The sequence below is a fragment of the Pleurodeles waltl genome, unplaced genomic scaffold, assembly GCF_031143425.1.
Source record: "Pleurodeles waltl isolate 20211129_DDA unplaced genomic scaffold, aPleWal1.hap1.20221129 scaffold_84, whole genome shotgun sequence".
Classification (NCBI taxonomy): domain Eukaryota; kingdom Metazoa; phylum Chordata; class Amphibia; order Caudata; family Salamandridae; genus Pleurodeles; species Pleurodeles waltl.
This window is the reverse complement of record NW_027150398.1, coordinates 1,644,034-1,671,568: the sequence shown is the minus strand read 5'-3', so window position 1 is coordinate 1,671,568 and position 27,535 is coordinate 1,644,034. Positions and strand designations below refer to the sequence as shown.

The 27,535-nt window shown below is 46.0% G+C and overlaps 2 protein-coding genes across 3 annotated transcripts in view; one reads left to right on the top strand and one right to left on the bottom strand.

The window, feature by feature from the left end:
• LOC138281256 (rho GTPase-activating protein 1-like) overlaps window positions 1-27,535 on the bottom strand; it is a 158,770-nt gene that overhangs the window by 11,992 nt on the left and 119,243 nt on the right. For both annotated transcript variants that reach the window (XM_069219585.1, XM_069219586.1), the window contains exons 8-11: window positions 21,107-21,214; window positions 20,523-20,599; window positions 16,222-16,299; window positions 10,188-10,316 (exon numbers count right to left, since the gene is read on the bottom strand). In XM_069219585.1, coding sequence (XP_069075686.1) covers window positions 10,188-10,316; window positions 16,222-16,299; window positions 20,523-20,599; window positions 21,107-21,214 — 392 coding nt within the window. The remainder of the gene's footprint in view (window positions 1-10,187; window positions 10,317-16,221; window positions 16,300-20,522; window positions 20,600-21,106; window positions 21,215-27,535) is intronic.
• Window positions 1-27,535, top strand: part of LOC138281257 (SPRY domain-containing SOCS box protein 3-like) — a 189,857-nt gene that overhangs the window by 128,838 nt on the left and 33,484 nt on the right. The window lies entirely within an intron of this gene.

Genomic DNA, 27,535 nt, shown 5'->3' with positions numbered 1-27,535 from the left:
TTTCATGTATCAGAGGATTTGAGCGTGGAACAAGTGATTCGACGTTTGAGTCTGCTGGTGGTACTTTTGGGTTTGAAAGCTCAAGTTCTGGGTCTTGTCCACACAGCCAGAGGATGAAACTGGCTCCCTTGTTGCAATAGAGAGATAAATCCGCAGAGTATTGTGAGAGGCTAGGTCATGACCACAGCGAGAGGACAGTGCCTGGGCCACCCATTTACTTTGAATGGACATCGCTTTGAAGACGTTTTCATTCTGAGAAAATAAATCTTTCTCATCTAATCTGAAAGCGGTGGTGGATAACTCAAAATACACCCCCACAAAAAATGTTTTGGTTAGCAGGACCTACTGGAAAGGGACCTTGAGAAAAATGTTCTGGGCCTACTGAAGCTGCACTGGGGGCGTCACCTTCGGTGCTCTTTCATGGCCATATTCAATGGAAACAACTCAACGAGGAGAAAAGAAATGCTTTAGTGGGTTGCTGAGGTCAGTGGTAAGGACAGCCTGGGAAAGCACCAGACGTATGTAGGGAGAGAAGACTTTGGAATTAACAGCAGGCAAGTCTTAGTATCAGGAAGGGAGGTTTTCAAAACCTTCGCTGGTGCAACAGGTTTAGAGTGATGTGATTGTTTTGAGTGATGGCAAGTCAAGGAATAAAGAGGAGACAGGGCGCTGGCATCACTCGTGCTCCAGACCCTGCTGCAATGTTATCATGTGGTACCACCAGGAATATAAGAAACACCACTGAACCCAGAAGATATTAAATCAGCCATGGCATAGAGGGAACACCGTCCTTAGAAGATTGAGGTGCTTCAGACAAATATATAATAGTCTCCCCTCTGAAGTATACACTTTTGCGTTCAGTGTCTCCAACACTGCTCCCAAGTAGTGTATGGATTGCAAAGGAGCTAATGATGAATGTTTCCTGACAGACATGCAAACTCCATCAAATAGAGACTGCCATCCGGAAATGGTGAGGAGCTTGATGTAAGGTTGAACGCTTTGATCAGCCAGCTGTCTAGATACAGGAAGACTGATATCTTCTCTTATAAAATATGGCACAAACGCCATGCACTTTGATAAAGTTATTGGTGCCAACTTAATGCTGAATGGAAGGACCTTGTGTTGGTAGTGATCGTTCCTTACAATGAGCCTCCAGAACTTCCAATATTTCTTTGAGGAAAGATTGTGGAAGAAAGTGTCCTGTAATTTTATGGTGCATAGCCAAGTCTTTTTTGGGTCTCTAAAGTGGGGTTATTGTGTAGTTTTGAGAAACAGGTGAGGTCTTCAGGTTGTAGGTTGACTTCTTTTAAGTACCCTTCAATATGTAGGATTCACAATGTTGCCTTCTTTGTCAGCTTCTTTGATTATTAGTTACTGATTTTGGTGAAGGTCATTAATTGCTCTCTTTTGTTCTTTGTTTAGATTAGATGGGTAAGGTATTTACTTTTATACACATATTTATTACACTCTTTGTCCAAATTATGTAATACCACAGTGTAAAATATGTCTGGTGAGTTTCCTGGAGGTAAGATGGGTGTTAATGTGGATTTCAGAATAAACTTCCTTTCTTACGTATGTGAGATATCAATTTCCAATTCAGTAGCTTTTGCGGGCAAGCTTATCATGATTTCTGAAGCGGATAAATATAATATTGGGAAGACAGGGTGTCTGGAATTTAGCCTAACATAAGTAATTAGTCTAAACTAATCACAAATGTTTTGCAATATAAACAAATAGTGTTGTCATACTCATCCCCCAGGATCACCATTAGGCAACTGAAAGCATTTCTTTAAAATAGGGAAAAAAGTCCTCTATGTTCTGAGGTGATTTCATGAAGAATATTAATTTTGTCAGGTATGTCAGTGTTCACACAAAACATAGATGTTCTGCAACATCTACATTTTATTAGCAATGGATGGATATGTTCATGTACATTTAGCACACTGCACTTTTGCATGAGTAAGATCAGATAGTAAGGAGGACGAGTATGAATTTGTCATAGTTTGCGGAGGTTTCACTTACAGTGTGTTGCACATTACACTAGGGTTAATTAATGTATTAGATAATCCACCAAATATGCATTTTGTTATTTTCAGCCTTGAGAAAGCCCCTGGCCACAAGCCGTTCAAGGGGTGAAATGCGTGTCAGCTGTATTTGATACATTATCAAACAAAAATTACAGCTGCGTTTGATCCATTACCAAGGAGAAATACAACAAATTATGACTCTGAAATTATAAAATTGTATCTGATCAATTCACTAAGGAGACCTACAGCAATTTATATTTATTACCAAGAAATATACGACAAAATACGATTTTGCAATAAAATTATAATAATAAAACAATAAACAAAAACAAGAATTGTGAAGTGAATAAATGGCTGTATTGGAGATTCCTTTACCATTGTCCTTTACCACTGTCTTGAGAAGCACATATCTTTTATGTAAATAAATTGATCTGTGAAATGAATTGCAGGAGATGGTAATGACATCTGTGCGAAACACAAAAGTTGCAATGCTATAACTATACGATTACAGACTGTGCCCAATGCCACCCTACACAAAGAACAAATTAAACTTGGAAAATACACAGTCACTATAGTTTAAATAAATTAGAAGGAAGAGTCAGCTTAACCCTCATAGGAGTGTTGTATATTTTCTCCATGACAAATCACTGAACAGTAATATTAAAGGTATTAAAGAGCGGTCCAGAAGAAGTCGGGCCTAAAACTATACAAAGGCCTGTAAATCCTATTTGTATCTTGTCACTTCTACTGACCATTCAAAGACAGAGGTCAAATGTCACACTGTCTTCTGAGAGGGTTTATGTGACAATCTTGCTGGATACTGGGGGAAGGGAAGAGTTTTTTTCTACCACACAACAACATTTAAATTAACTGTGCAAGTATTTCAGAATATATCAGAATTAGGAACAAATATGAAGCACATTTTTGTTAATTCTGAAGTGTGTTGGAAACAAATACTTTAATATGATCCAAACAAATAATTACACTAGGTGATGTCACTTTCCACACATTTTCGTCTGCACACTGTATAGTTTGATTAGCAAAATGTATGTCTGTGCAAGTTTAATGGTCATTAAAATTGAAAATGTGTTGTTTGTAATGGCAGCGCATGACCACACCATGCATACTCTACTCTATGCCACTCCACACCACTGCACTCTACTCTGCACCTCTCCACACCACTGCAGTCTGAGCCACTGCAGTCTACTCCACTTTGCACCATTCCACTCTATGCCACTGCACTCTACGCCTCTCTGCTCTACTCTATGCTAAAGCACACTATGCCAGTTTACTTTACATCACCTCATGATACGTCACTCCACTCTAGGCCACTCCAATCTACTCTGCACAACTCCACTCTACGCCACTGTGCAAAACTGCACTCTACGCCACTGCAGTCTATGCCAATACACCCTACCCAATGCACCTTACTCTGTAACACTCAACTCTACGCCAATTCACTGTATGTCACTCTAATTTACTCTGCACTCCTGCACTCTACACAACTTTGCTCTACATTGTGCCAATGCACTCGACCCTGCACCACTCCAAGCCACTGCACTCTAAAACCACTGCACTTTCTGCCAATGCACTCTACACAACTGCACTCTACAACACTCTATTTTGCAACTACTGCACTCTATGCCAATGCAGTCTACACCACTCTACTCTGCATCACTGCACCTTATGCCACTGCACCCTGCAAGGCTCCAGTCTATGTCACTGCATTCTATGCCAATCCACGCTGCACCACTGCACTCTGTCACTCAACACAAATGCACTCTATGCCACTTTACCCTGTGCAACTCCACTCTGCACTACTGCACTCTACTATGCACCACTTTAATCTATGCCACTGCAATCTACAATGCTGCATTGTACCCCACTGAATTCTATGCCGCTGCACCCTACAACACTATACTCTGCAACACTCTATGCCAATGCACTCTAAACCAATCCAGTCTACTCTGCTCCACCGCTCTCTACTCTACAGAACTCTACACTGCACCAGTGTACTCCATGTCACTGCGCTCTAGGCCCTTGCACTCACAACCACTCAATCAACGCCAATGCACTCTATGACACTATACTCTGCAATACTGTGCTCTACCCTACTCTACTCTGCACTACTGCATTGTGTACTAATGCACTCTGTCACTCTACTCTTCAGCACTCCAAACTAAGCCACTGCACTCAACGGCACTATATTCTACTTTGCAGCACTCTACACCACTGCACTCTGTGCCACTCTACTCTGCTCTACACCACTCCATTCTGCACTATTGTAGACACTCTAATTTAGGTCACTACATTCTACGACTGTGCACTATACGCTACTGAATTCTATGCCGTGCCACTCTACGCTACTATACTCTGCAACATTCCACGCCAATGAACTCTAAACCAGTCCACTCTACGCCACTCCAATACACCACACTCTGCCACTCCATTCTACTTTGCAACACTCTATGTCACTCTACTCTGCACTACTGCATTCTATACCAATGCACTCTACACCAAGGAACTCTATGCCAGTCCACTCTACGCCACTCCAATACACCACACTCTCTGCCACTCCTCTCTCTCCTTTACAACACTCTACTCCACTCTTCGCAATTACATCTTATGAGACCACACACCACTCTTGTCTATCCCACTAACGTTTAGCTAAAGCACATTGGCAAACCCAATAGCGCTTACATAGGCGAAACCCACTGGCTTTGCCAATGCTTGTTGTATTTGAGATTCTCACCCACTTGTTCACATGATGTGAAATGTCTCCTGTAACTGAGATAACAGAAGAGGGGAAAGTAAGATGTCACTGTTTTGCCTTCTTTAGAAGGTTTTCCTGTGGCTGTTAAAGGCTGATGACCGTCTTTACCTCTTGTCCGACGTCTTCATTGTTGATGCTGCATTTCAGGCCACTGAGAGGTTTTGAACGTCTGAGGAAATAGAGGAAAGCCAAAGGCTTTTAACTATGGTTTTTGTGCAATTTTCTTCCTACTTAACCTAAAGCTCATAGCATTTGCATCTCCGTCTTAATGTGATACATTTCTTCATCTACAAAAGAACCAGCCAGAGCACTTTCTAAAAAAAGAGAGATTTTGTGTCCTCTATTGAGCCTCTGGTTTGAAGCCTGAAAGACAGGGCAAGACCTTACTGGCCGTCCGAGGCAACAGCCATGAGCAACATCACTAATAATCTGATTGGAGACCATCATGCCTTCTTTTAAGAGCTTCAAGGAGTTCTCTTGTCTTTCGAGGTAAGAGCAGTCAATGGGGGCACCTGGTATCTGTCCAGCAGAGCAGTAGCAATGGAAGTTTTCATCCCCATTGCTGATGTGCCACAGACATTCCTCACCGCAGAGATGAATCTCTTGCTCTCCTTGTCAGGAGGACCAGCAGAAGAAAGTGTAGTTTCAAAGGTGCAGTTTGCAGCAGAGAAGTGACCAAGCCTGGAGGAGGGTCTGACTTGAGGGACTAATGAGTGCTTCTCCGGGAGTCTATATATTTTCTGAAGCAGAGATGGAGCAGACTTCACATGATCAGGGATGCTAACCTTATTGGTGTCTTTGATCAAGACTTCCAGGAAAAGTGCTGATGTCATCAATAGATGAAATTGTGATAAGAGACGAATCCTCTTGGAGAATATCTTGCACTAGACGATGAATATGAAGACGAGGAATACATTCTTGCTCTGGAAAAGCATCTTGAAGAGTGAAATCTATTACACTGATGATCTATCTCAATGCCTAGAGTGTGATCTGAAAAGAGAACCTGATCTCTCACAGAGTCTTGGATCTCCTTGGAGTACTTCCAAAAGCAGTTGTTGGTGGGACTACAAGGGGTGTCCGTGTGGCCAGAACAGGTGGAGAGTCAGATCTTGGGGACGAAGTACCCACTTTAGCCTAGGCTGTGAAGGAGATTGATGCCTCTGAAAAGGCAAATCTGGAACTTCTACCCGCAGCTTAGCAACAGTGTTGATGGACTATGCCCACGAGTACTCAAGAGTCTGAAATAGAAGGCAGACTTCTGGATTTCAGTTTGTCAATCCAATCAGCAGACCAGAGTAAAGAGGCTGATGATTCGGTATGCCATGATGTCAAGTGGTGCTTCGATGTTGTACACACCAACATCAAATTTCTTTGTAATTGACGCGGAAAGCCTTGATGGCAGCACAGCCATTAATGGTGAGCAAGTAAACTCTGCACCTTGCTTTGTTCTTAATGAATCTCGACGTCGAGCAGGAACAGCTCTGTTTTCCACAAAGGTATCTCCTCTTGGACTTCCCTCTTGAGGGGTTCTCAGAGATGGAAATAAAAGCTCTAGAAGAATGATCTCGTTCTCTATGCTCGTATAACCGTCCAGATCACTGAGAGAGGGATTGCTGGCTTCTTCACTCTTCCTCCTGAAGAACTTAAACTGGATTTTTTCCCTGACCTTCAAGATGTGCCTTACAACTTCCAGAGCTGCTGGTATTTGCCAGGAAGATGGGTCTCAGAAAGGGACATGTGGGATCATGAGGACCTGACTGAGACTTTTTTCTGCCAAATGAAGTGCCCTTTTATGTACCTGACCGAAAAGCTGTAGTATGAGAGGTGTGCTAGCCCCCTCTACGTCAGGAGCAGCATGGCCGGTGCTCTCCAACTACCCTTGGAATAACCCTCCAGTACTGCGAAAGGCTAAACCAAGGCCATTGCCTCTACAGCAGAAAGACGAGCTCCACTGGTACTGGATAGAAATTATGGAGGTAATTCTGGTAGCAACCATAAGTGGGAAGGGTGGCAAAAGTAAACTTTAATGCATTATTTTAAACAGGTCGAGCCACATTAGTTGGAGACTAGTGTCTGCCCGCTTTAACCTCCTGCAGAAGATCAGGGGTCTATTTGTTGCCTGTGAAGTTTTATTATGGATGTGGGTGCATTTGGCACACATCAGGTTGTTTCAGTCTACTTTCCGGGCAATGGGTAGACCTGCCTCTGATCTGTCTGGATTAAGGGCCAGATTTAGATCCTGGTGGAGGGAATCCTCAGTCACAAACATGACAGATATCCTGTCCGCCTTATTGCAATCTCCATAGGACATCATAGAATCGTATTAAGACGGACAAGATATTCGTCACATTTGTGGCGGAGTATTGCCCTCCGCCAAGATAAGATCGAAATCAGCCCCATAGTGTGTAATTGTACAGTTATAGCATCACGTATGTGTATCGCATAGATGCCATTACCACCTCCTGCAATTAATTACACAAATCAGGGCCTTAGTCATCTATCCTGTTCACCCACAGCTCTTTCTCCTCACCTTAAAGCTTTGGTGTATCATGGCGATCTACAGTTATTTTTTCCTCTTTACTGATCAAGAGGCTATACAACCCTTTATTTGTACACTCAGTGATTGGTGAATTCACAGTTATGAAAGGAGTGCCGGCACCGCCGCAGCCCAGGAGAGTGGATCGCCGGTGCGAGGTAGAGAGGAGCGGAGCGCGGGGTCTCTTCTTTTCCAATCCCCGCAGGCCCTGAGAACTTGGAGCTTTGCCAAAGACAGAGGGAGTCTCGGAGCGGCCCGCAGTGAAGACCAGCGGCACCGCGTGCTCGTGGGTAGCCCGCCCCCTTTCGGGGCATTACGGGGGAGAGTCACCCCAATTCCTTGCTGAGCGTAAGCCCCTCTGTATTCTTTTGGGCAGAAGCCTCCTACGGCTGGCAGGACGGGGAGGAACACCTCGACTGAGGTCCCGTGCCTGCCCAGCCATCCAAGGATTACCGCATTGATTTAATTAGTAGTGCAGGAGCTCCAGTGTGGGCCAGGGGGGTTTTCCCTCACCCTACATCGTTTGAAAGAAGCTCAGACGCGCTGTAACGTTTATTTGCAGGGTGACGGGTAGTAATTCCTGCCTTCCTAGCCATAGAAATTGTTGTCCTCATGCAGGAAACAGTTTGTAATTACATGCTGTGCTACCCAGGTTGGGAGGGGGGAAGGTTGGGACACATTTGGCCCAGTTGTTGTGCATTTACTGCGGTGCCTAGGATATAGGCCACAAAGGAGATGTTTTAGAGTACACATGTGTGTGTTATTGCCATACATGAGGAAGCATCCTATGCCTGTGGAAAGGCTTTCAAATATGTGCATTTATTACGGTGATGATGATGATGATGATCCGCCATTTTTGGGAATGTTTCTCCTGGATGTGCATTTATGATGATGTCTTGGCATTCATGATCATGTGTTCATTATGACATGCATTGTTGGTGATACTGACAACCTGACTACTGCTGGTGTGGCAGAATCCCAGTGATCTGTTTGCCTGATGACTGCTTATTCTTGCATAGTACTAGTAACCTGTGTGATGTTCCGACAACTGCTTGTGTAGCCGAGCATTACTGATTCATGTGGTGTTTGGTCTAATTATGTTTTATGCAATACAGTTTATTTTTATAAAACTTGTGGTGTATTTATTGTGTCACATGTGTTGTGTGTGTTGTGCAAGCACTATACACATTGCCTCTGGGATAAGGCTGACTGCTCGTGCCAAGCTTCCAGGGGGGTGGGCAGGGGTTATTTTGGGTGTGTAACTCCGTCGCTCTGACTAGAGTGGTGGGTTCTGTCTGGCTTCTGTACCTTCAAGTCTTTTTTTCAGAATAAGGCAATACAGAACAGAAAGCCATGTTGTGCTTGGGAGGTGAGGGGGGTAGACAAAGGCTGCAGCTACTGTGGTATCAGCCCAAGCGTAACTGGTGCTGCACTTCTGGCAAAAATACAAGGATGTTCATTCCATCACCCTGTACATGTCTGCGTTATTTGTGCCGTTTTACTGGCAATCAAGGGCTTGACCAAGCCTTTAATCTTTTGTGTGGTTTTCTTTTGTCTACTTTCGAATGTTCATGGCCAGTTAAGTAACTGACCAATGATGCGGAAAGACTGTTCACCCAATCAATTGTGCTGAGATTAACAACCAAGTTCAGAACGCGTAGATCTTGGAGTTGTTACTGAATACATCTGAACCCACTGGGGGAAAAAACAATCTAAGGGTGGAGTCAGTGCCCACGTGCAGTGTGGACTAAAGTAGGAGTCGTACAGTATCACATGACTTAAAGCTTCTTCAAAGACAAATAACTTGTAATGTCGAAGCCCAACATTTATTGGTTAATAGATGTGGAAATATACTAGTTTCACTGTTTTTTGACAAAACCCAAAATTAGTTAAAAAAATACATATGGATAAAAAGACGGTAATGACAAAAAAATAAATACCGTAAAGCCGGGAGCTCTATTTATAACATATTGATGGAGACAAAAGAAAACACATGATATCAGTTCCAAAATCAATAGGAAAAATAATTTTCGATTCCTTTGGGTGGGTACCACTGAGATCAGGTACTAAAGAGAGACTACAAGCTCAAGGAAGGGAAACCTTTCAACTAGGGCCCCAAATATTGTTGAGAGGTCTGAAGGGAAACACTTGCTCTATTTGGAAACATAAAATCATTGCTGTAGCGCTTCAGGGAGTGGAGGGGAGTATGCTTATTGTTGTAATCCAAACTATATCAATGTTAAAACACTAATAAAATGATTGAAACTAAAAACTTATTTCACTGCCCGTTATCACTCCTCTGCTTTGGTCTTTGGCCCATTTGCACCGTGTCCTTCCTCTCACTCCTTCGGGCCTTCCTACAGCCCTGAACAGCTTTTTGGCACGCTGTGGTGTGTACGGTGTTACCCTACAGGGCAAGCAGCCCCTCAGATTTCCAGTTTTTCACACGAGGCCCTCCTGCCATCATCAGAGTACTCAGCACTCAAACCCACATGCTTCTTAGATGGATCACGCTCCCTGTTCTGCAGCGTACGCCTCCGCCAGAGATCGCTCAGCCCTCTAGGCTCCTACTACTACTTCACTTTGAAGCATCAGAGAACTTCACAGTGCAACATGAAGGCATCAATACTAACAGTACTGCGTAAACAGCACAAGGTAGCTCTGCACTATCCAGAGAAGTGGTTGACACACCTGGTGCGCTCTGTGAATGTTTCCCTCTTCTGCTAAAACATCTCTGTTAACATGTAGCAGCTCCTGAGACGGGCTCTTAGTGCAAGAAAACTGTGGTTTTCTGCTATGGCAGGACACTCCCACTCACATGGCCGGACACACATTCACTTGGCTCACTTACTGTAAAACGAGACCACGTCATCAAAGAGACCGAAGGTGAGCAAGGGCTCAGGTAGTTCCCGCAGGAATGTCTTCAGGATGACTGCCGGGAGATGAACATCCTCATACTGTTCGAAATTCACAGGAACGCCTGGAGACGAGGAGACAGAAGAGAGAAGAGGGAAATAAGGAAGAGTTGGGGAGGAACTGAGGAGCAAGCATGATTAGAAAAGCCAGGCAGGAGACTGAGGACAAAGGCCAGGGAGAAGGATGAAGAGAGCAGGAAGCGACTGAGGAGAGGATAGCGGGAGGAAGCGGAGTAAAGCAGAAAGGGAAGAGAGTGAACAGGCGAGCCAGCAAGGAGGGACGCAATTGAGACGGCTAAATAGTTAGGCTAAGAAGAATGTGGCTAGGGAGGTGAGGGAGGAGGAGAGAGGTCACAGCCGAGGAAAGGATGGTGAAAGGACTGAGCAACAAGGCACATAACTGGAAGAACGCAGTTCAGTTGATGCTTAAGAAATACTCCTTTTAACCTACAACGGAGGAGGGTGTGACAAGGACACGTGAAGGAAGTAAAGTTACTCACCAGTACTTTAGTCCTACATCAGGGGACTCTTCATGTCATGAGCAATGAATGGTCATGCCCACAAGACCCCAGAGCATGTTATGAAAATATCTATTTTTATAACATTTAATTTAAAAAAATAAAAATTAACTTTTCAAGTCTACCTACATATCATATTGGTCTCAATTAATTCTTTTTTCCTGAAAAACAAACCCAATTTCTCAAACTACAGAGTCACTAGAAGCCAACTATTGATCAAAAACACATTATTGTAAAGCTTTTTAAAAAGTAAAATAAAGGACATAGGAGCAATGCATTTAACTAGGTGAAGGAAACTGGACTTCTTTTTGCAAATATCCCCTAACTTTTTGCCCCCATTTGAACTGCTAAATACTGGTTTTCGACTCTGGCAGTGCTCTGAGGCCTGCTAACCAGGTTCCAGTGCCAGTATTCTTTCCCCTAAAAACTAAATACTCAATTGTGTACAATTGGCACACACTTCAGCACCCCTATAAGTCCCTACTAAATGGTACCCGTTGTACCTAGGGCATGGGTACTAAAGAGGGTCTCATGCGGGCTGCAGCATATCTCCCAAAAAATTGCATGCAGGCTGCCATCGTAGGCTGCGTGACATGGTGCAAACCATGTGTGAAAACACAACATGGCACACTCACTGTGGGCCATGCCCAAGTCACTGCATATAATATATGTAAGTCACTCCTACAGACCTAAGGCAGGATGCATTACATTACATGTGAGGACATTTCTGCATGAGCAGATGTGCCCCTGTGCTGTCTAGTTCAATTACTAGATGGTGCAAGTGAACAGGGAAACCACTGTAAGCATATGTACTGGGCACTGGTCATTACGCGTTCCCCAGCTACATGATGGTTTCACTGAAACCTATGGTGTTTGGTATCAAACACCTCTTCCTAATAAACCTGTATACTGATGCCAATATTGTATATATTATTACATCCACCCAGAGGGCACCTTAGAGGTGCCCCCTGAAACCTACTAGTCTTTCAGCATGATGGCTGGCTGGTAACAACCATCTTGTTACCACAGACAAGTGTACAACCCCCTGGAGGGGAGAGACTGCGTTCTCAGAGGCCAGAAACAATGGCTGCCCCAGAGAAGGTGTTATCACATTGCCATCATCTTCAAGGACACCATCCAATACATCGCCACAACTACGAACCCAGACTTCCAGCTACAAACCTATGCCAAGACAACGTTAGGAGGCACCCTTGTATACAGAGTCCTGGGACCTCGGCCGGCCTTCTGCCCTGCCATCCCCAACACCTTTGCCTCCAGCCATAGACTCCAACCACTAAATCCTACTTGGCGACCTCAATTTCCACAATGACGACCCCAACAAAGCCAATTCTACCACTCTCCTGGAGAACATGAATAACATCAGCCTCGCCCAACTGGTCACCAAGCCCACGCAGAAAGCCGGACAGAGTGACAGAGTCAAATTCAGTCACATCACAGAAATCACCTGGTCCGACCACACCATCATTTACTTCACCATCTCTGGCACACAGCACACAATCACCAAGCACCACAGCTCCAACCACCGCTGCTGGGTCATGGTAACAGAGACACAGTGGACTCAGGCCCTCGGCGCCTCCCAACCCAAGGCCTCATTAGACCTAGAACAGGCCATCCAAAATGTCTCCACCTGGATCACAGAATGCGCTGACAGAGTTGCCCTGCTGAAGCCAGCTAGAACCAACAAAACCCCAGGACAAGCCAGCTGGAACACCCCAGAGCTCAGAACCTCCAGGTGCAGCTGCTACCAGCTCGCGAAATGATGGAGATCCATCAGGAACCCTTCTGACAGAGCTGCCCACAGAGCAGCCCTACCACCGGCAAATCAAGGAAGCGAAGAGAGCAGCCATCACAGCCTGCATCGATAAGGCAACCTGGCAGCCACAGACAACACAATCCACCCTTCTCAAGAACTCTGCAACATCCTCTCAGGCTACTTTCATAGCAGGATTGCCACCATCTACAACAACTTCGATCCTCAACCCACAGTCCTCCACCTCAGCACCACTCAATCCACTTCGGCCATCATGTCATCCATTCATTCCAGAGCACCCACCAACCCATGCCCCCACCACCTGTTCAACCTTGGAACCAAGCACATCAGCACAGAACTTACCAGCATGCTCAACACCTCCATTACCATGGCAGTCTTCTCGGACAAATGGAAACACGCAGAAATCAGACCCCTCCTAATAAACCATCCGCCGACCCCAGCAAACTCAAAAATTATAACCTGATCTTTCTGCTCCCCTACCCAGCCACAGTACTCGAGAAGGTCATCAACCAACAGCTCAGTGAACAAACCAACCTGCTTAACATCTCCCAGTCAGTATTCTGTGCCAACCACAGCACTGCGACCGCACTCATCGCAGTTGAGCCCCACTACCCTGCCAGCAGACCACGCATGCAACCTTAGCATCCGCAACAGCGAACTGACAATGAAGCGATAAATGAACATAGTTGTCTCCTCCTGCTTCCACATGCTACGCAGAATCTTCAGATGGATCCCAGTCAACACCGCAAAATCCTTCACCCATGCCCTTGTCGTCAGTCACCTAGACTACGGCAAAGCACTCTATGCCAGGATCTCCACCCAACTTCTCAAAAGACTCCAAATCATACAGAACAAGGCAGGTAGACTTGTCCTGGTCCTCCCCAAACAGGCCCACATCATCCCCCCCACCTCAGAAACCTTCACTGGCTCCCCATCCAGAAGATATGCCAGTTTAAAATCCTCACACACACCTACTAAGCCCTAAACGATCAAGGACTGGCCTACATCAACCACCAACCCACCAGACATCTACGGTCCTCCTCACTAGCCCTCGCACACCCTCCCGAATCCATCACAGCCGTGGCCATTCCTTCTCCTACATCACCGCTAAGAACTGGAACAACTTGCGCCTCCACCTCTGAACAGCACCTTCCTTCGTGGACTTCAGAAAGAAACTCAAGACCTGACTTTTTAACTGAGACCTCACACCCCAGCGCCCACATACCCCCAGAGGTGATAGTGCTACGCTCTACAAATACTGACTGACTGATTGATCACCTCTATCAGAATGGCTAGTAAATCAACATATCTGGGCAGGAGGCTTTAAAGCCTCTGCTGCCCTTTGTTTTGTGGCCCTAGCTTCTCCCAGACCTGGGGATTGCCACCCCCTGCCCTGAGGCCCATTTTGCACCAGGGCAGGTGGGAAATTAGCTATGCAGTAGGTGTGTTGCACCTCCAGGCTAGTCACTCCCCTAAAGTGGGTAGCCTCAAGCGCTCAACGGAGGAAAGGATCCATTATCTTTTTGGTGGAACTAGGAACTCTGAGTCAGGGAAATGTCCATTCTCCACATGAAGTGGGTGTAGTCACTCCAGGGGTAAGTAGCCCATTGGCTACTACCCTACACTCCCCTTAATGCCCCTAAATTCAGTATTTAGGGGAACTCAGAGTCGACTGACTAAAGAAGAAGGACAAAGAAGAGCCATTTACAGCGCAAGAACTGTGGACTAGCTGTGGACTTTGGCATCACACACTGCTTACCAGCTCCTGTCCCGAAAAGTGCAAAGACCCAGCTTGTCATCCTCCAAAAACCTCGGAGGCCTGTCAGCACTTCACCAACCAGCCAGCCAGCATCTCCCTTGGAGCGGTGGAAGCACTTAACTGCATTAGCAGGCACCAAGGGCAACGGGCGGTTCCTCGTTTTGCTGCCCATCGGGTCCACTGAGGGAGCTACTCATCAGGAAGAGGATTCCAAGTGCCCAGGAGTACAGCCCCATTGACCCCTCCAGTTTTAGAGACGATAAGCCTGCCCAAAGCCTCCCTGCACCAATACCTAGGGTATTACCAGCAGCTGCAAGCACCAAGGCTTGTTTGTGTTCAACCGGAACACCGCCGCTGCCAAACCTTACGTGCACGCCAAGGCACTTCGGGAGATGGCAGCTGCACACCAGAAGTTGTCTTGCTGTGTTTCTTTCCCCTCTTCTGCAGGTACTGTGTGAGCCTCAAACTTGCCAACCCACCAGACAAAACACCAATGCACCTGAGCCCTCCAGTCCGAGTCCACTGAGACGGACAATGTCCTCTGTGGTCCTGAGACCCCCAAGAGCCGAGCCTCACTTTGGGTTCTGCTGGACTTGACCCCCAGTCCGACTTGCAGCCTCTTTCCTACAGGTACTTTTCCCACTGACTTCAATGTGTAGCGTCTGAGGCTACCACAGCTGGACGCACCTCTGCACCCGGGCAGGTAAGCCCGAACAGTTGGTGCTTCCTTGGACCTTGGCCCCTACTTACTTTAAGTCCAGAAGAACTGTCCTGTAATTGTCTCTGCACCTTTAAGAGAGCATTTGCAGGCATTCCAGACCAATGGTATGGGATGAATGGTAGAGACAGAAAAGCCTAAACAGAAGGTGTTTGCATCAGAGTTTTGACCCAAGAATATAGCGATTGATATTGAAATGTTTATCACAGGGAAGAAAGGTGAGAACCTTCTTAAAGGTTTTCAAATGAAAGAAGCACAGTGAAACCACTTATATGTGAGGCTTAAGTGATAGAGCGCCCAGAGATGGAGAAGGACAGTGGCCCAAAGAGTGGGACACAACGCTGCTGACCTTACAGTGGGGAGGAGGCGGGGGGGCTACCCAGGACTTCTACACCCATGTTGTCAGCATTAAGATTCAGGCATTGTCCTTCATCACACAGCCGCTTCCAACTCACAAGTCAAAAGTTGGAATGTTCCTGATGGAAACAATGATTGGCAGAGCCTTACAGTAAGAGGTAGGTGGTGGCAGAAAGAGATGCAGTTTAAGGTAGACTCTGCTTCATGTCCCAGGGTGGTCTAGCATCTTGTAAGGCACAGGTGTCAAATGTTAAGGAGAGTTCCACAGGCCCTGCCCATCGCCCCTTAAAGTGGTCTTGGTTAGGCTAATTGATATTGCCTAAATGACCCCTCTAGTGTTGCCTCTATGCTCCTGGCCCGACCAGGGCATGAGTCTCGGTATATTTATGATGCATTACAGAATACAGGCTGCAGAACCTTTAGTATTTGTTGATTGCCAAGGAAAAATGGTAAAGTGAGTTGGAAAGAATGCATAGGTTCAGGTAGTGTGGGTGCTCTAGATGTCAGGATAGGCAGTGATGGTGCACCAGGTGTTGCAGAGGCATGGGGCACAGGTGCCACAGGGGCACATGGCGTGGGCGCTGCAAGGTCTGAGTGATGCCAGTGAAAAGGGGCTCCACCAAGAGATGTCAAAGGGAACACCTGACTGTGGGCTGGGGCTGGAGAGGAATTTACCTCAAAGATCTGCTTTTTCTGTAAGTGCTGGTGCAGATCAGTGTATTTTGCCAAACAGGTTGCACGGGTGGAATGGGAATCTGTTTCTAATGCAGTGCCTACCGGAAGGGCAGATGGGATACGTACTGCAAAATGCACTTCTTTTACTCACCCAGGTTGTACTTGTGCTGCACTTCTTTAACAATCTGTGTATTTGCAGATCTCCGAAAGATTCCTTCTGTTGAGAGGGCTGAGAGAGAAAAACATAGAACGGTTTACATTTGATGCAAATGACACAATTCACTTCACCTCTGTGATGCACACAAACCATAACTGTTTGTTTCATAAACCACACTCAAATCTAAAAAAAATATAGCAGATTTGATTGTCTTCTGCGTGTGACAAATGGAAAGGAAGGGACAAGGAGGGTCTTTTAGAACCATATTCCCCTTCTGCCAGTGGATTTAGGGTTAGAGGTGTTTAGAATCTGCCCCATCCCTTGTCTAACACAGCACTGCTGCCAGAAAAAGCTTCACTCAGATGTGTAAGACCATGAACAGGAGGGGAGAAAGGAACAGTGTGAGCCAATAACAATCAGACATTGAATCCGGTCTCTGTTGCAGACTTTGTTAATGGGGAGAACTCACATTTTCGAGGGTGGCGGGATGGGAAGAGCAGAAAGTTTAATTGGCAATGAGACCAGAGCCCTGTCCACTGACTCCCTTCACAAGTATACAACACTGGGCAGCAGGACAATTGCTTATGTAGGATAAATAGTAACTGCACGGCAGGAACATGTTCAATTCCCATCAGAAGAAGTCCAAGCTGAAAAACTTGTCTTTTTTTAGACAGTTGCTGTAACATTTAAAAACTGTGAATGCTGCCTGTGTTTCCGAGTCTTCCAAGTGCCAACTTTTCTCAGTTCATTGCGCAAGCAAGTTTCAGTTACATGCCACACAAGCTTTGAAGCCAAGCTACAGGAGTTGTGACACAATATATACCAGCGAGCAAGGCTGGGGTTGTGGGTTGTAAGGTAAGGAGATCAAGGGCTTCCTTACTGTATTCTCCTGGAATGCCTTTTGACTTGCTTGCTCCTCCACGGTTTCCATCCTGCCCCAGTGGCCAAGACAGTTTTCACAGAAGTAGACTGTATGTGTGACCATTAATCAACCATAAAAAATGCACACTGCCTCTTGGATAAACGAACAATTGTCTATGGTGAAGATGTCACAGTAATACTGCCTACAAAAACATGAGGAGTAAATCACATTGCTGCATCACAAGTATTTCACTTTTGAAAATGCGCAGATGCTCATGTTGATCTACTGGATAGTACTGGAACAGAAGTACAAGTTACTTACCTTTGGTAACTAAATATCTAGTAGAGACAGATTCTAGTTGGAGATTCCCTACATTACAATTTCACCCAGGCGTCAGACTGGATCCGGAGATTTTTCTTCGAGCAATACCCTTGCGCCTCGGTAGGTGGCGTCACCTACTGACGCGCAAGGATATTACTCAAAGAAAAATCTCCGGATCCAGTCTGACGCCTGGGAGAAATTCTAAGGTAAGGAATCTGAAACCAGAAGTCTCTATCAGATAGAGGTACTTCATTAAACTGACAGATACAAAAAACACAAGATAAAAATGCCTGGGAATGGTGGCATACAAAGATCTCCTGCCTGTACTGAGACCAACAAAGCGACAAACAAATGATTCAAATCAAACATCATGGTTCTTGCTATCACAGTATGTAAAGCCTCTGAGAGATAACAGCAAGGCCCTGCTTCAAATACTGGAAGAATATCTTCTCATTTAAGTACAACCCCGTCACAATAATGCACAGCTCTCCTTTAAGGACGTCTGCATTGTAGGGAAACGCAGTTCACTACTAAGTCAAGTACAGAGACCACTACCCCTTTGAAAAGGTCAGCTACTGCTGCCTGAAAGCTAGGAAGTATTGTTTATTTCACATGCTGCAGGAACTTGTGGAGACACTTTGGTTCTACCCATTTGAAGGTGTCGCTGACGAAGATGCCAGATATAAATATTTTCAGGGCAAAGGAAGGAGCAAACAATTTAAACTTAAATGTAAAGGCCCGCAGGGTGCCTGGATTTCAGCTTACGGACTCGCCCTCATGAATTTAGGACCGTGATGAAGAAGAGTAGAAGCATCACTGCTTTGACTGCTTGTTGTACTATCCGATTTCTTTTAAGGATGATGTAGCAGCTTCCAGAATAGAATGGCATCAGATTGTGTTGCAGTGGTAGAAGTCACCTAGAATTCAGTCCTGTTCTTTTATTCAGATGTTCTCTTTTGAGAGAGGTTTATAACGAATTGAAGGAATTTGAGAAGTTTCAGTATCAGCCAGCTGTCAAGTCTTTTTTCCTCCTTTCCAGACTTGTGGTTATTCCTGGGTGGTGGAACCACCCATATCTCAGAGATATCTTACAGTACACGTCCTTGGAGAAAAATATTTCATTTTGCAAAAACACTTAGATATGCCAAAGGGTGTGGCTCCCTGAGTGAAGGTTGAAAGACCTGCAAGTGGGAGACCAACCTGGTAGCTAAAGGCTCTTCTGGCAACGGTGCACTTCCTAGTACAGTGACTCTCGTTCCAATGTTAGAGCAGCATCTATCGAGGATAGAAACCACTGTCACATTCAGCATTGGTTCTCTTCCTTTGGCTAGCACGTGGACCAGTGTTCCTCAGAAGAACTTTAGTGCTATGCCACTAGGAAAAAAGCACGTCTCAAACAAAGGAGGGATTTAAGACATTTGAGACAAAATATGTGAGGGATAGATGTAGAGGTTTGAAACTATTCACTAAAGGCATGGCAGATGGATGAAATTAAAAACTCATTAAAAATGTGCTCTTTGTTAAAGTTACAATGATACCACACCTTGGAAATAAATCCCAAAAAACAGTCCAGTTTAACTGCTTTGTCAAAAACAACAGGAGCTATCATATCTAAGTTAGTGATGGTAAGTGGGAACTATGGGGCAACAGTAAATGAAGAGACGTGGGCAGTGTTTGGACCATGGGGAAAGACAGCCATAGAGGGCAGTCAAAACACTTGAAAAACCAAAGCATTTTTTTTTTTTTTTTTTTACAAAAAATATGATCCAGCCAGAATCAACAGCAATCTAGGAAGGAGGGAGCACAGCGCGGCAGCTGCTGGAATTGACTTCACCAAGCATAGACACAAAGATTTATTCTCTGTTCAGAAATCAAGTATCTCAGCTTAACCCATTTTTGGCTCAGAATGGGAGACAGACGTCTGGCTTCCTTCCTTCCTTCCACTATGCACAAGGAGTTGTTCTAGGGCCCAGACAAAGCTAACTGACTGCTTCAAACCTAAGGAACGCCAGAGCCGGGCGCGAGACACCTACGGAGGATGGTGAGATAGATGCAATTCCAGGCCCTATACTGTGCTTTGAATCTTCTCCTGATTCCAAGACAGACATTTGTGTCAATACTGTTTTCCCAGGATCTTTGCTAGAATTTGTCTGCTATAGGAATTCAGCTTCCTGTGCATATATCTTTATGTGATTTCATGGAAGTGGTAACTTTGCTTTTCCTAAACTGATGATACCATATCGATGTCACTGCGCTACTTATTTCTTAAGTGACGCCGGTTTTATTGTGTCACAGGAGAGCCTTCTCTATAGCTGTTTGCGCTTCATGAGAAGGGAGTCTACTGTCAGTCAGTGTACAGTGAGCACTTTTTGAGGTTTGTATTTTGCACTACAGTTCGATATTCTGCAAACGTGATTCTCTCGCACGTCCCTGCAGCATTGTATTTAGTAGTACTGCCCGACCTTGTACCGACCTTGTCTCTCAGCTCGCTGCACAGCACCCTATGAGATAACTGGTCCGGTAGTTCTCCAAATGTGATGCTGACAGATGGTGCTGACACTACTGCATACGATTCTGCTGAATGGAGCGTAGGACTGTCCATATGATAAAGGCAAGGAAGCCTGCTTGGGGGAACTGACTGGACCTTTTAGAAGACGGAGTAGAAGTAAGAATCGTGTGCTGCGGACTCGGAACCATGCTGCCATCACAGTTACTCACAACACAGCCTGGTCTGACAGAGGGGAAGCCACTGCCATTTACAGCTGAGCTACATGGTTCTTCATTGGTACCAAGGGGCATATCAAGTGCAGAACAAACCCAGAAACGCATGGAGCACCCCCTTCCCAGTGGGCTTCCACGGCTGTCAAGCTCACTTGGCAAACACGGCACAGGGGTGTGCACCAGTACCAGGGCGGTGCAGCACGACTGTCGGGTTCACTTAGTGAACATGGACCAGAGCTGCCCATCTGTATCCAGCATTACAGCACTTCTTCCAATAGCTAGGCAGTGGACTTTCATCCCAACACCCTTACCTACAAGAAGTACTGAGCACAACTCTTGTCCCTGGGTGGTCACTACTGCCCAAAGGAGCTCATGAGAGTTTGGTACCCACCGTGCTCCTGCAGGAAGGCAATAGTTTCCCTGACAACCAGTGGCACCTTCTCCTTATTAGCGCTCTTCTCTCTGAGCCTGTGGGTATAGAAGGGAAGTTATATTTAGCACAGGGCTGCAGTAAAGTGGAATAGTGCAGGGGGAAAGCCTGTGGGGTACAGGGATAGGAAGAGTTGCAGGGTAACAACAAAAATGAAACATGACAGTATGAGGATTTAGAAAGCGTAGAATGGGGCAAAGCGAATGCTCCGAAAGGGCAGAGCAAGGGCAGCTGGAATAAAACGGGTGAGAGAAGTAGAAGAGCGGGAGATGATAAAAGGGAGAGAAGGTGGAGGATAGGGGTGGAGTGCAAGGTAATACAGAGGCGAGAGAGCTTAAGAGGGCAGAAGTGCAGGGTGAAAGAGGACAAGAGGGGCAGGTGGAATGACAGTAGATGGTAGTGCCATCTAAGCAGGTTATAAAGAGAGTAGTGAGTAGAAGGGGGAGGCACAGAAGAAGTGCAAGGAAGAGAAGAAAAGAGTGGGAGAACAAAGGCATTTGAAGGGCAAAGGGAGGGCATAATGAAACTTGGCCAGAATTACTCACTGCTGCAGAGATACTCCGAATTGCTGATTTGGCAGAGGTGGTCGAGGTGGCGTGGGCTTCGGGGACACAGGTGGGGCCTTTAGCAACGATCGCAAATACTCATCGTACCTAGAGGGAGAGTAATCATTTAATGACCAAACAGAACCATCCCATCACAGGCTCCAAACAATGAAAGGCTCCCGGTGTAAGTCATGAGTGCAGTGCCAGCCTCTAAATGCCAACTTCAGTAGATAAAGCACTGCACAAAGACAACAGACAGATTCAAATCCGATGTCCTCTATGGTTTATGCCAACATTTGCATCCTTTTACCATGGAAATTCCAATAGCACTGCCTCTCTCACTTTACTCCACCTCCCAGTTGTGCAGAGAACTCCTTCCCATCTTTACTGAAACTCTACATTATTCAAGAACATTCCATTATCAGGCCCTCTTTTCACACCTGTGCGTCCCTTGTATAATCATCTAGCGACCCCTACAATGCTGACTATGGTGGGTAAGGACACCTCAGTACAAATAATGTGTTCCGTAAACCATGCTGGACTTAATAGTTCTTGAGACCTACCGGACAACCAGATATAGGGCCTAACCGACAGCCAGATACGGGGCCTAACCGGGCAACCAGATACGGGGCCTAACCGGGCAGCCAGATACGGGGCCTAACCGGGCAGCCAGATACGGGGCCTAACCGGGCAGCCAGATACGGGGCCTAACCGGACAGCCAGATACGGGGCCTAACCAGACAGCCAGATACGGGGCCTAACCAGACAGCCAGATACGGGGCCTAACCAGACAGCCAGATACGGGGCCTATCCAGACAGCGGGGCCTAACCAGACAGCCAGATACGGGGCTTAACCAGACAGCCAGATACGGGGCCTAACCAGACAGCCAGATACGGGGCCTAACCTGTACAGACAGATACGGGGCCTAACCGACAGCTAGATACGGGGCCTAACGGACAGACAGATACGGGGCCTAACCGGACAGCCAGATACGGGGCCTAACCGGACAGCCAGATACGGGGCCTAACCGGACAGCCAGATACGGGGCCTAACCGGACAGCCAGATACGGGGCCTAACCGGACAGCCAGATACGGGGCCTAACCGGACAGCCAGATACGGGGCCTAACCGGACAGCCAGATACGGGGCCTAACCGGACAGCCAGATACGGGGCCTAACCGGACAGCCAGATACGGGGCCTAACCGGACAGCCAGATACGGGGCCTAACCGGACAGCCAGATACGGGGCCTAACCGGACAGCCAGATACGGGGCCTAACCGGACAGCCAGATACGGGGCCTAACCGGACAGCCAGATACGGGGCCTAACCGGACAGCCAGATACGGGCCTAACCGGACAGCCAGATACGGGGCCTAACCGGACAGCCAGATACGGGCCTAACCGGACAGCCAGATACGGGGCCTAACCGGACAGCCAGATACTGGACCTAACCGGACAGCCAGATATGGGCCTAACCAGACAGCAAGATATGGGGCCTAACCGGACAGCCAGATACGGGGCCTAACCGGACAGCCAGATACGGGGCCTAACCGGACAGCCAGATACGGGCCTAACCGGACAGCCAGATACGGGGCCTAACCGGACAGCCAGATACGGGCCTAACCGGACAGCCAGATACGGGGCCTAACCGGACAGCCAGATACTGGACCTAACCGGACAGCCAGATATGGGCCTAACGGACAGCAAGATATGGGGCCTAACCGGACAGCAAGATATGGGGCCTAACTGGACAGCCAGATACGGGCCTAACCAACAGCTAGATACGGGGCCTAACCGGACAGCCAGATACGGGGCCTAACCGGACAGCCGGGGACAGGGCCTAACCAGACAGCCGGGGACAGGGCCTAACCAGACAGCCGGGGACAGGGCCTAACCAGACAGCCGGGGACAGGGCCTAACCGGACAGCCGGGGACGGTGCCTAACCGGACAGCCAGATACGGGCCTAACCGACAGCTAGATGTGGGGCCTAACCGGCAGCTAGATGTGGGGCCTAACCGACAGCCAGATACGGGGCCTAACCGACAGCCAGATACGGGGCCTAACCCACAACCAGCTATGGGGCCTAACCGACAGCCAAATACGGGGCCTAACCGGACAGCCAGTTACGGGGCCTAACCGGACAGCCAGATGTGGAGCCTAACCGACAGCCAAATATGAAGACAGGTAGAATTAAACAAAAACCACAATACAAACCTTCCAATCTTCACTTAATAACTACATAGGTTATACGCGATCTCCAAGTTAGTGTTACCAAGGGGATGGCATCGCATTTGCTATGGATCAGGAATCCGGAGCATATATTTTACTTGACCAGACTGAAGTTGAGTCTTGTCCATTTTTGGTGGCTAGTCCTTACTGTTTGCACATAGCATCCTGCGTTGCCACTACGTCCCTGCGACAGGTATACTCCCAAGTCCACAGTGCACTTTATGCTTTTTGCACGTTGTACAAGGCTCCTAGGTTGCAGGATTTACGCCAGATATTAAAGAAGCAACATCTTAAATCATACAAAGAGGTGTTGTTATATTTGCAAAGTTTTTCATCTGCTGAAATTTGTTTTTCTATACTTAGTTATATAATTGCTGCTATTTCGGTAAGGAAATTGTATCCCACTTAAAATTAGGTTCACCCTTGTGGAAATGAATTTTTCATTTATGAAGTGGGAACATTTTTTAAGATATGGAACTAAAATAATGTTTTTATATACATTGATGGGATGAAGTATTTTAGCTACTTATAGGATGTTTCTTTTAACGGTTGTCTTTGTCTGTCTACTTTTACAGCCTTTGGCCGAACAAAGTTCTTTGAATTATTTTTTATTTGTTCAACTACATAGGAATAAATTAATTAATAGAAAACTACACAAATTATAGCCCCTTATGAGGTGTTTTAAATGAATTCAGCACATGCAGTGCAATAGTTTACATTCAACTCTAATGAAATAATGCATAAGACTGAAGGGATAAGATGTTGATAAGGAAAAAACAAACATGTTAAGTAAACATCATGGCTTTATGAGAGAACACAAATCTGACCTCTTGTTTCTTACAGAGACCTGTCTCAAAGAATCCTCGTGCCCAGTGTTGCAACTTAAACATTATATTTCACTCTAAATTCTCCTACACTTTCACTGAAGCAAAACTGCTTACCATTTAACCTACCCCCAATCCTTTGTTCTCGAGCACTGTTCTATTAACTACCCTACCAGGCATCTGTTTTAATTTGGGCCCTCTCTTGTAAGTTGTTAGCCCCTCACATAGCCCATTCTCCACACTTCATGATGCTGGGCTATTGCAATGTTCAGCTCACAATAAGCGAACACCCAGCATCTCCGCTGTAATGAACGCTTCTTCTCACCTGAACTGCAGCTACAAGTAAGTAACTTAGCCAACCCAGAGAGCAGGTCATATTCTTGACCACACCTTCTCGAATCATTTGGACTTACTAACTTCCCCTCTATTTTGGTATCTCCTTTACACTCTCCCTGTCCAGCTACCTCTTTACAAGACAGCCAGGGCAGGCGATGGCCATCGGCTCTTCCAGGATCTTGCTGTTTCATTTCAATATTACGGGGCTGACCACCTTGTGTTTCCACCACTCACGGCACCTGATTGTGAGTGAATGCATTCTTGAGAAGTTTGCACAAATCCAGCGCTGAATGGAATTTGACTAGCTATCTCAGCCTTAATGAAGTAAACACAGAATTTATTGTAATGGGTACAGACACCTGGCTAAGAAGGAACAACTCAAAGTGAAATATCTTTAAAGTGGGAGAATCAGAAATTATACTAGAGAGTATGTTGAAAAGTCACCTTGGGCTCTGGCTTGTCCTATAACATCTCACCATAACATTATCACACAAAGCTTTTGAAGAAAATGTAACGTGCTCTTGAGAAAGAGATCAGAAGTTGCAGGAAGAGCATTGATTACCGTAAATCCCTTCTGATGGTGCAGGTAAGGGCATTATAAGAAAACTACGCGATCTGCAGAGATCAGCAACTTTCATCCCCTGCCCCCAACTAACCCAGGAGCTTACATTTCCTTTTTGTGAAGAAGCTACTTGGAATCCCAGCTGCCAATCTAATGTAAGACTATGATACAAAACAAATTTATTTTTCTAAAAGCAACTCTTTATTTGAAAAAAAATTTGTACCATTTTGACCAACCAGCATAGAAAAGGAGGCCAGTGGCGGCGCTATACGAACTACTGCACGCTGCTGCGGAATGCACTAGGATAAGCTTCTAGAAATACTCATCAACTCTGGCCATTCAGAAAGGTGCTGGACATCTCCAATACTGCTCAGAGGACCCTGCAGCAGACCCTAGTTGTCCCTTGTGGATCCAACTAATGCTCGTTTTCTCCTGAAAGTTCTCGTGTTTGTTGTTGACGGACTCGTTGTGTCCCCAGAGATCACCCAGGTACCTGTTCTACCAGGAAGAGTCTTGATCTGGCCGAGGAACATTAAATGTGCAACCTCCTCAGCCAGGTTAGGCAGTCAAAGGCCTGGCTGTAAAGCAGGGTTTTGTATTGTACTTACAGGAATCTGATGTGTACTGCCCTCTCATTGAAATCCATTTGCCCCTTGTAGGTTGAAGTATGTTTTTTACTCCTGTTATGGAGGGGAGTGCATATTTTCCACACCATGGGGCCAACTCACATACGTGCCCTCTCTAACTGACCTACAGCTCTGGCCAAGAGCCAAGTCATCAACTGAGGAGTTATTTATCCTGTGGCTTGCAACAGAAATACACATCTTTGTACCGGGGGTTTCACAAAAGGTTTACTCTAACTGACCACACGGGGTACCGCAAAAGGATGACTAACTGACAAGTTTGAGGAATAGCAAATGGTTGACCGTAACTGGTCACTTTGGAATATTTATAAATTTTTCAATACAAAGAGAGTTTGGGGCTCCTTAGGACTGAAAAGGCAAACAGTCCAAGTTACCAAACAGACCATTTTTTTCTGCTCACTTGACGTCTAATGGACTGTTGAGCCTCAAGCCCAAAGCAGCAGCACCCGCTAAGAAGAAGTAGAAATCGATCCCAGACCTCAGGGACTAGGCATGTCTGGCACCACAGATCTACTGTTGACCTTCAATAACTGTCTAGTGGTTGGAAGTACATTAATGCTTTCCAAAGTCCCAAAGTCAGAGGGCTTCACATAGATCAATATCGGGGGGGTTTGTAGTGACTGCAGGCTTGTTCATAAAGTAACACTGACAATGAAGTTACAGGCTTTACTAGCCAACTGTGTATGTTAATGTTTAGCATGAAAAAACCTGCACACGGTCTTTCCCAAGGTACCACATGCACCATAAGCACAAAACCACTCCACCTTTCATTGATGAGTTTCTATACTTATAACTGTTTACTAAAGACGTACTGCTTTTTAAAGAAACACCCCTCATTAGACATTGACCTTTACTACGTGTGAAGACTTGTGCATTATATTGGATGAGAAACAAACCTTCCCACCATGGATTCTGAGTAAGCCTTAGCCGCCTGAGTCAAGGAAGTAAGCAACAATGTCCAGTACCCTGGGTCAGGGGGAGCAGGAAGTATCATTTCTAAACGTCCCCAATGCACTATACAAAGCTAAGATCTAGACAAGCCTCAGACCTCTGAATGAAAGGCTCCATTGCACATTAACGCTGCTGACTGGAAGCCCCTGACAGTTACTTCAATACTGGACAAGTTAATAGATCAGTTTTCTAGCTACATCTGGTGTCACGTATATTGTCTTTAAGACTGATACTGATTTACTAGTTAAGTGCCATTCGCTAAGTTTGGTGACCACCAGACTAAACTGGACGTTGCTCTGAGCTTAACAAACATGAGAAAAACAATGTTTAATAACTCACAGGGTTATAATACACAGCATTAAAAATAACAAAATGAGTGCAGTTGTATCCAGTACTAAGCTTAACAACCCTGAAGGTAAACCAGATACAGCCATAACCTCAGCACCCCAATGGTAAACAGACACATCCTAATGGTAAACTAAAAACAACCCTGAGATATAAATAGGAGCTGAGACTAGATACAAACTGAGGAAGCGAGGCATAATTGTATAGAGTTTTAAGTTTAAAAACCCCCAGGCAAGCCCCCACACTGTCCTGGGATGGCTATGAACACCCTACTCCCAAGGATGGCCACTGTTGCAAGTATCACACCCTCCCTGGAAAGACTGTCAAGACCCGTGATGCATGTGCTACGCTCTCCCTGGACAGCCGTGCAAGCCACGGTTGGCTCTACTGTGGTCTCCTTGGATGGCTCAGCCAGACATTGGCACTTCTACTGTGCAGTGAGCGGCACTTTGGGGCCACTGTTGCCTGTATCACGCTACATCCCACCGAGCGAGGTCGTTCTATCCTGCATCGCACTCTCTATGACTTGCCTAGTGA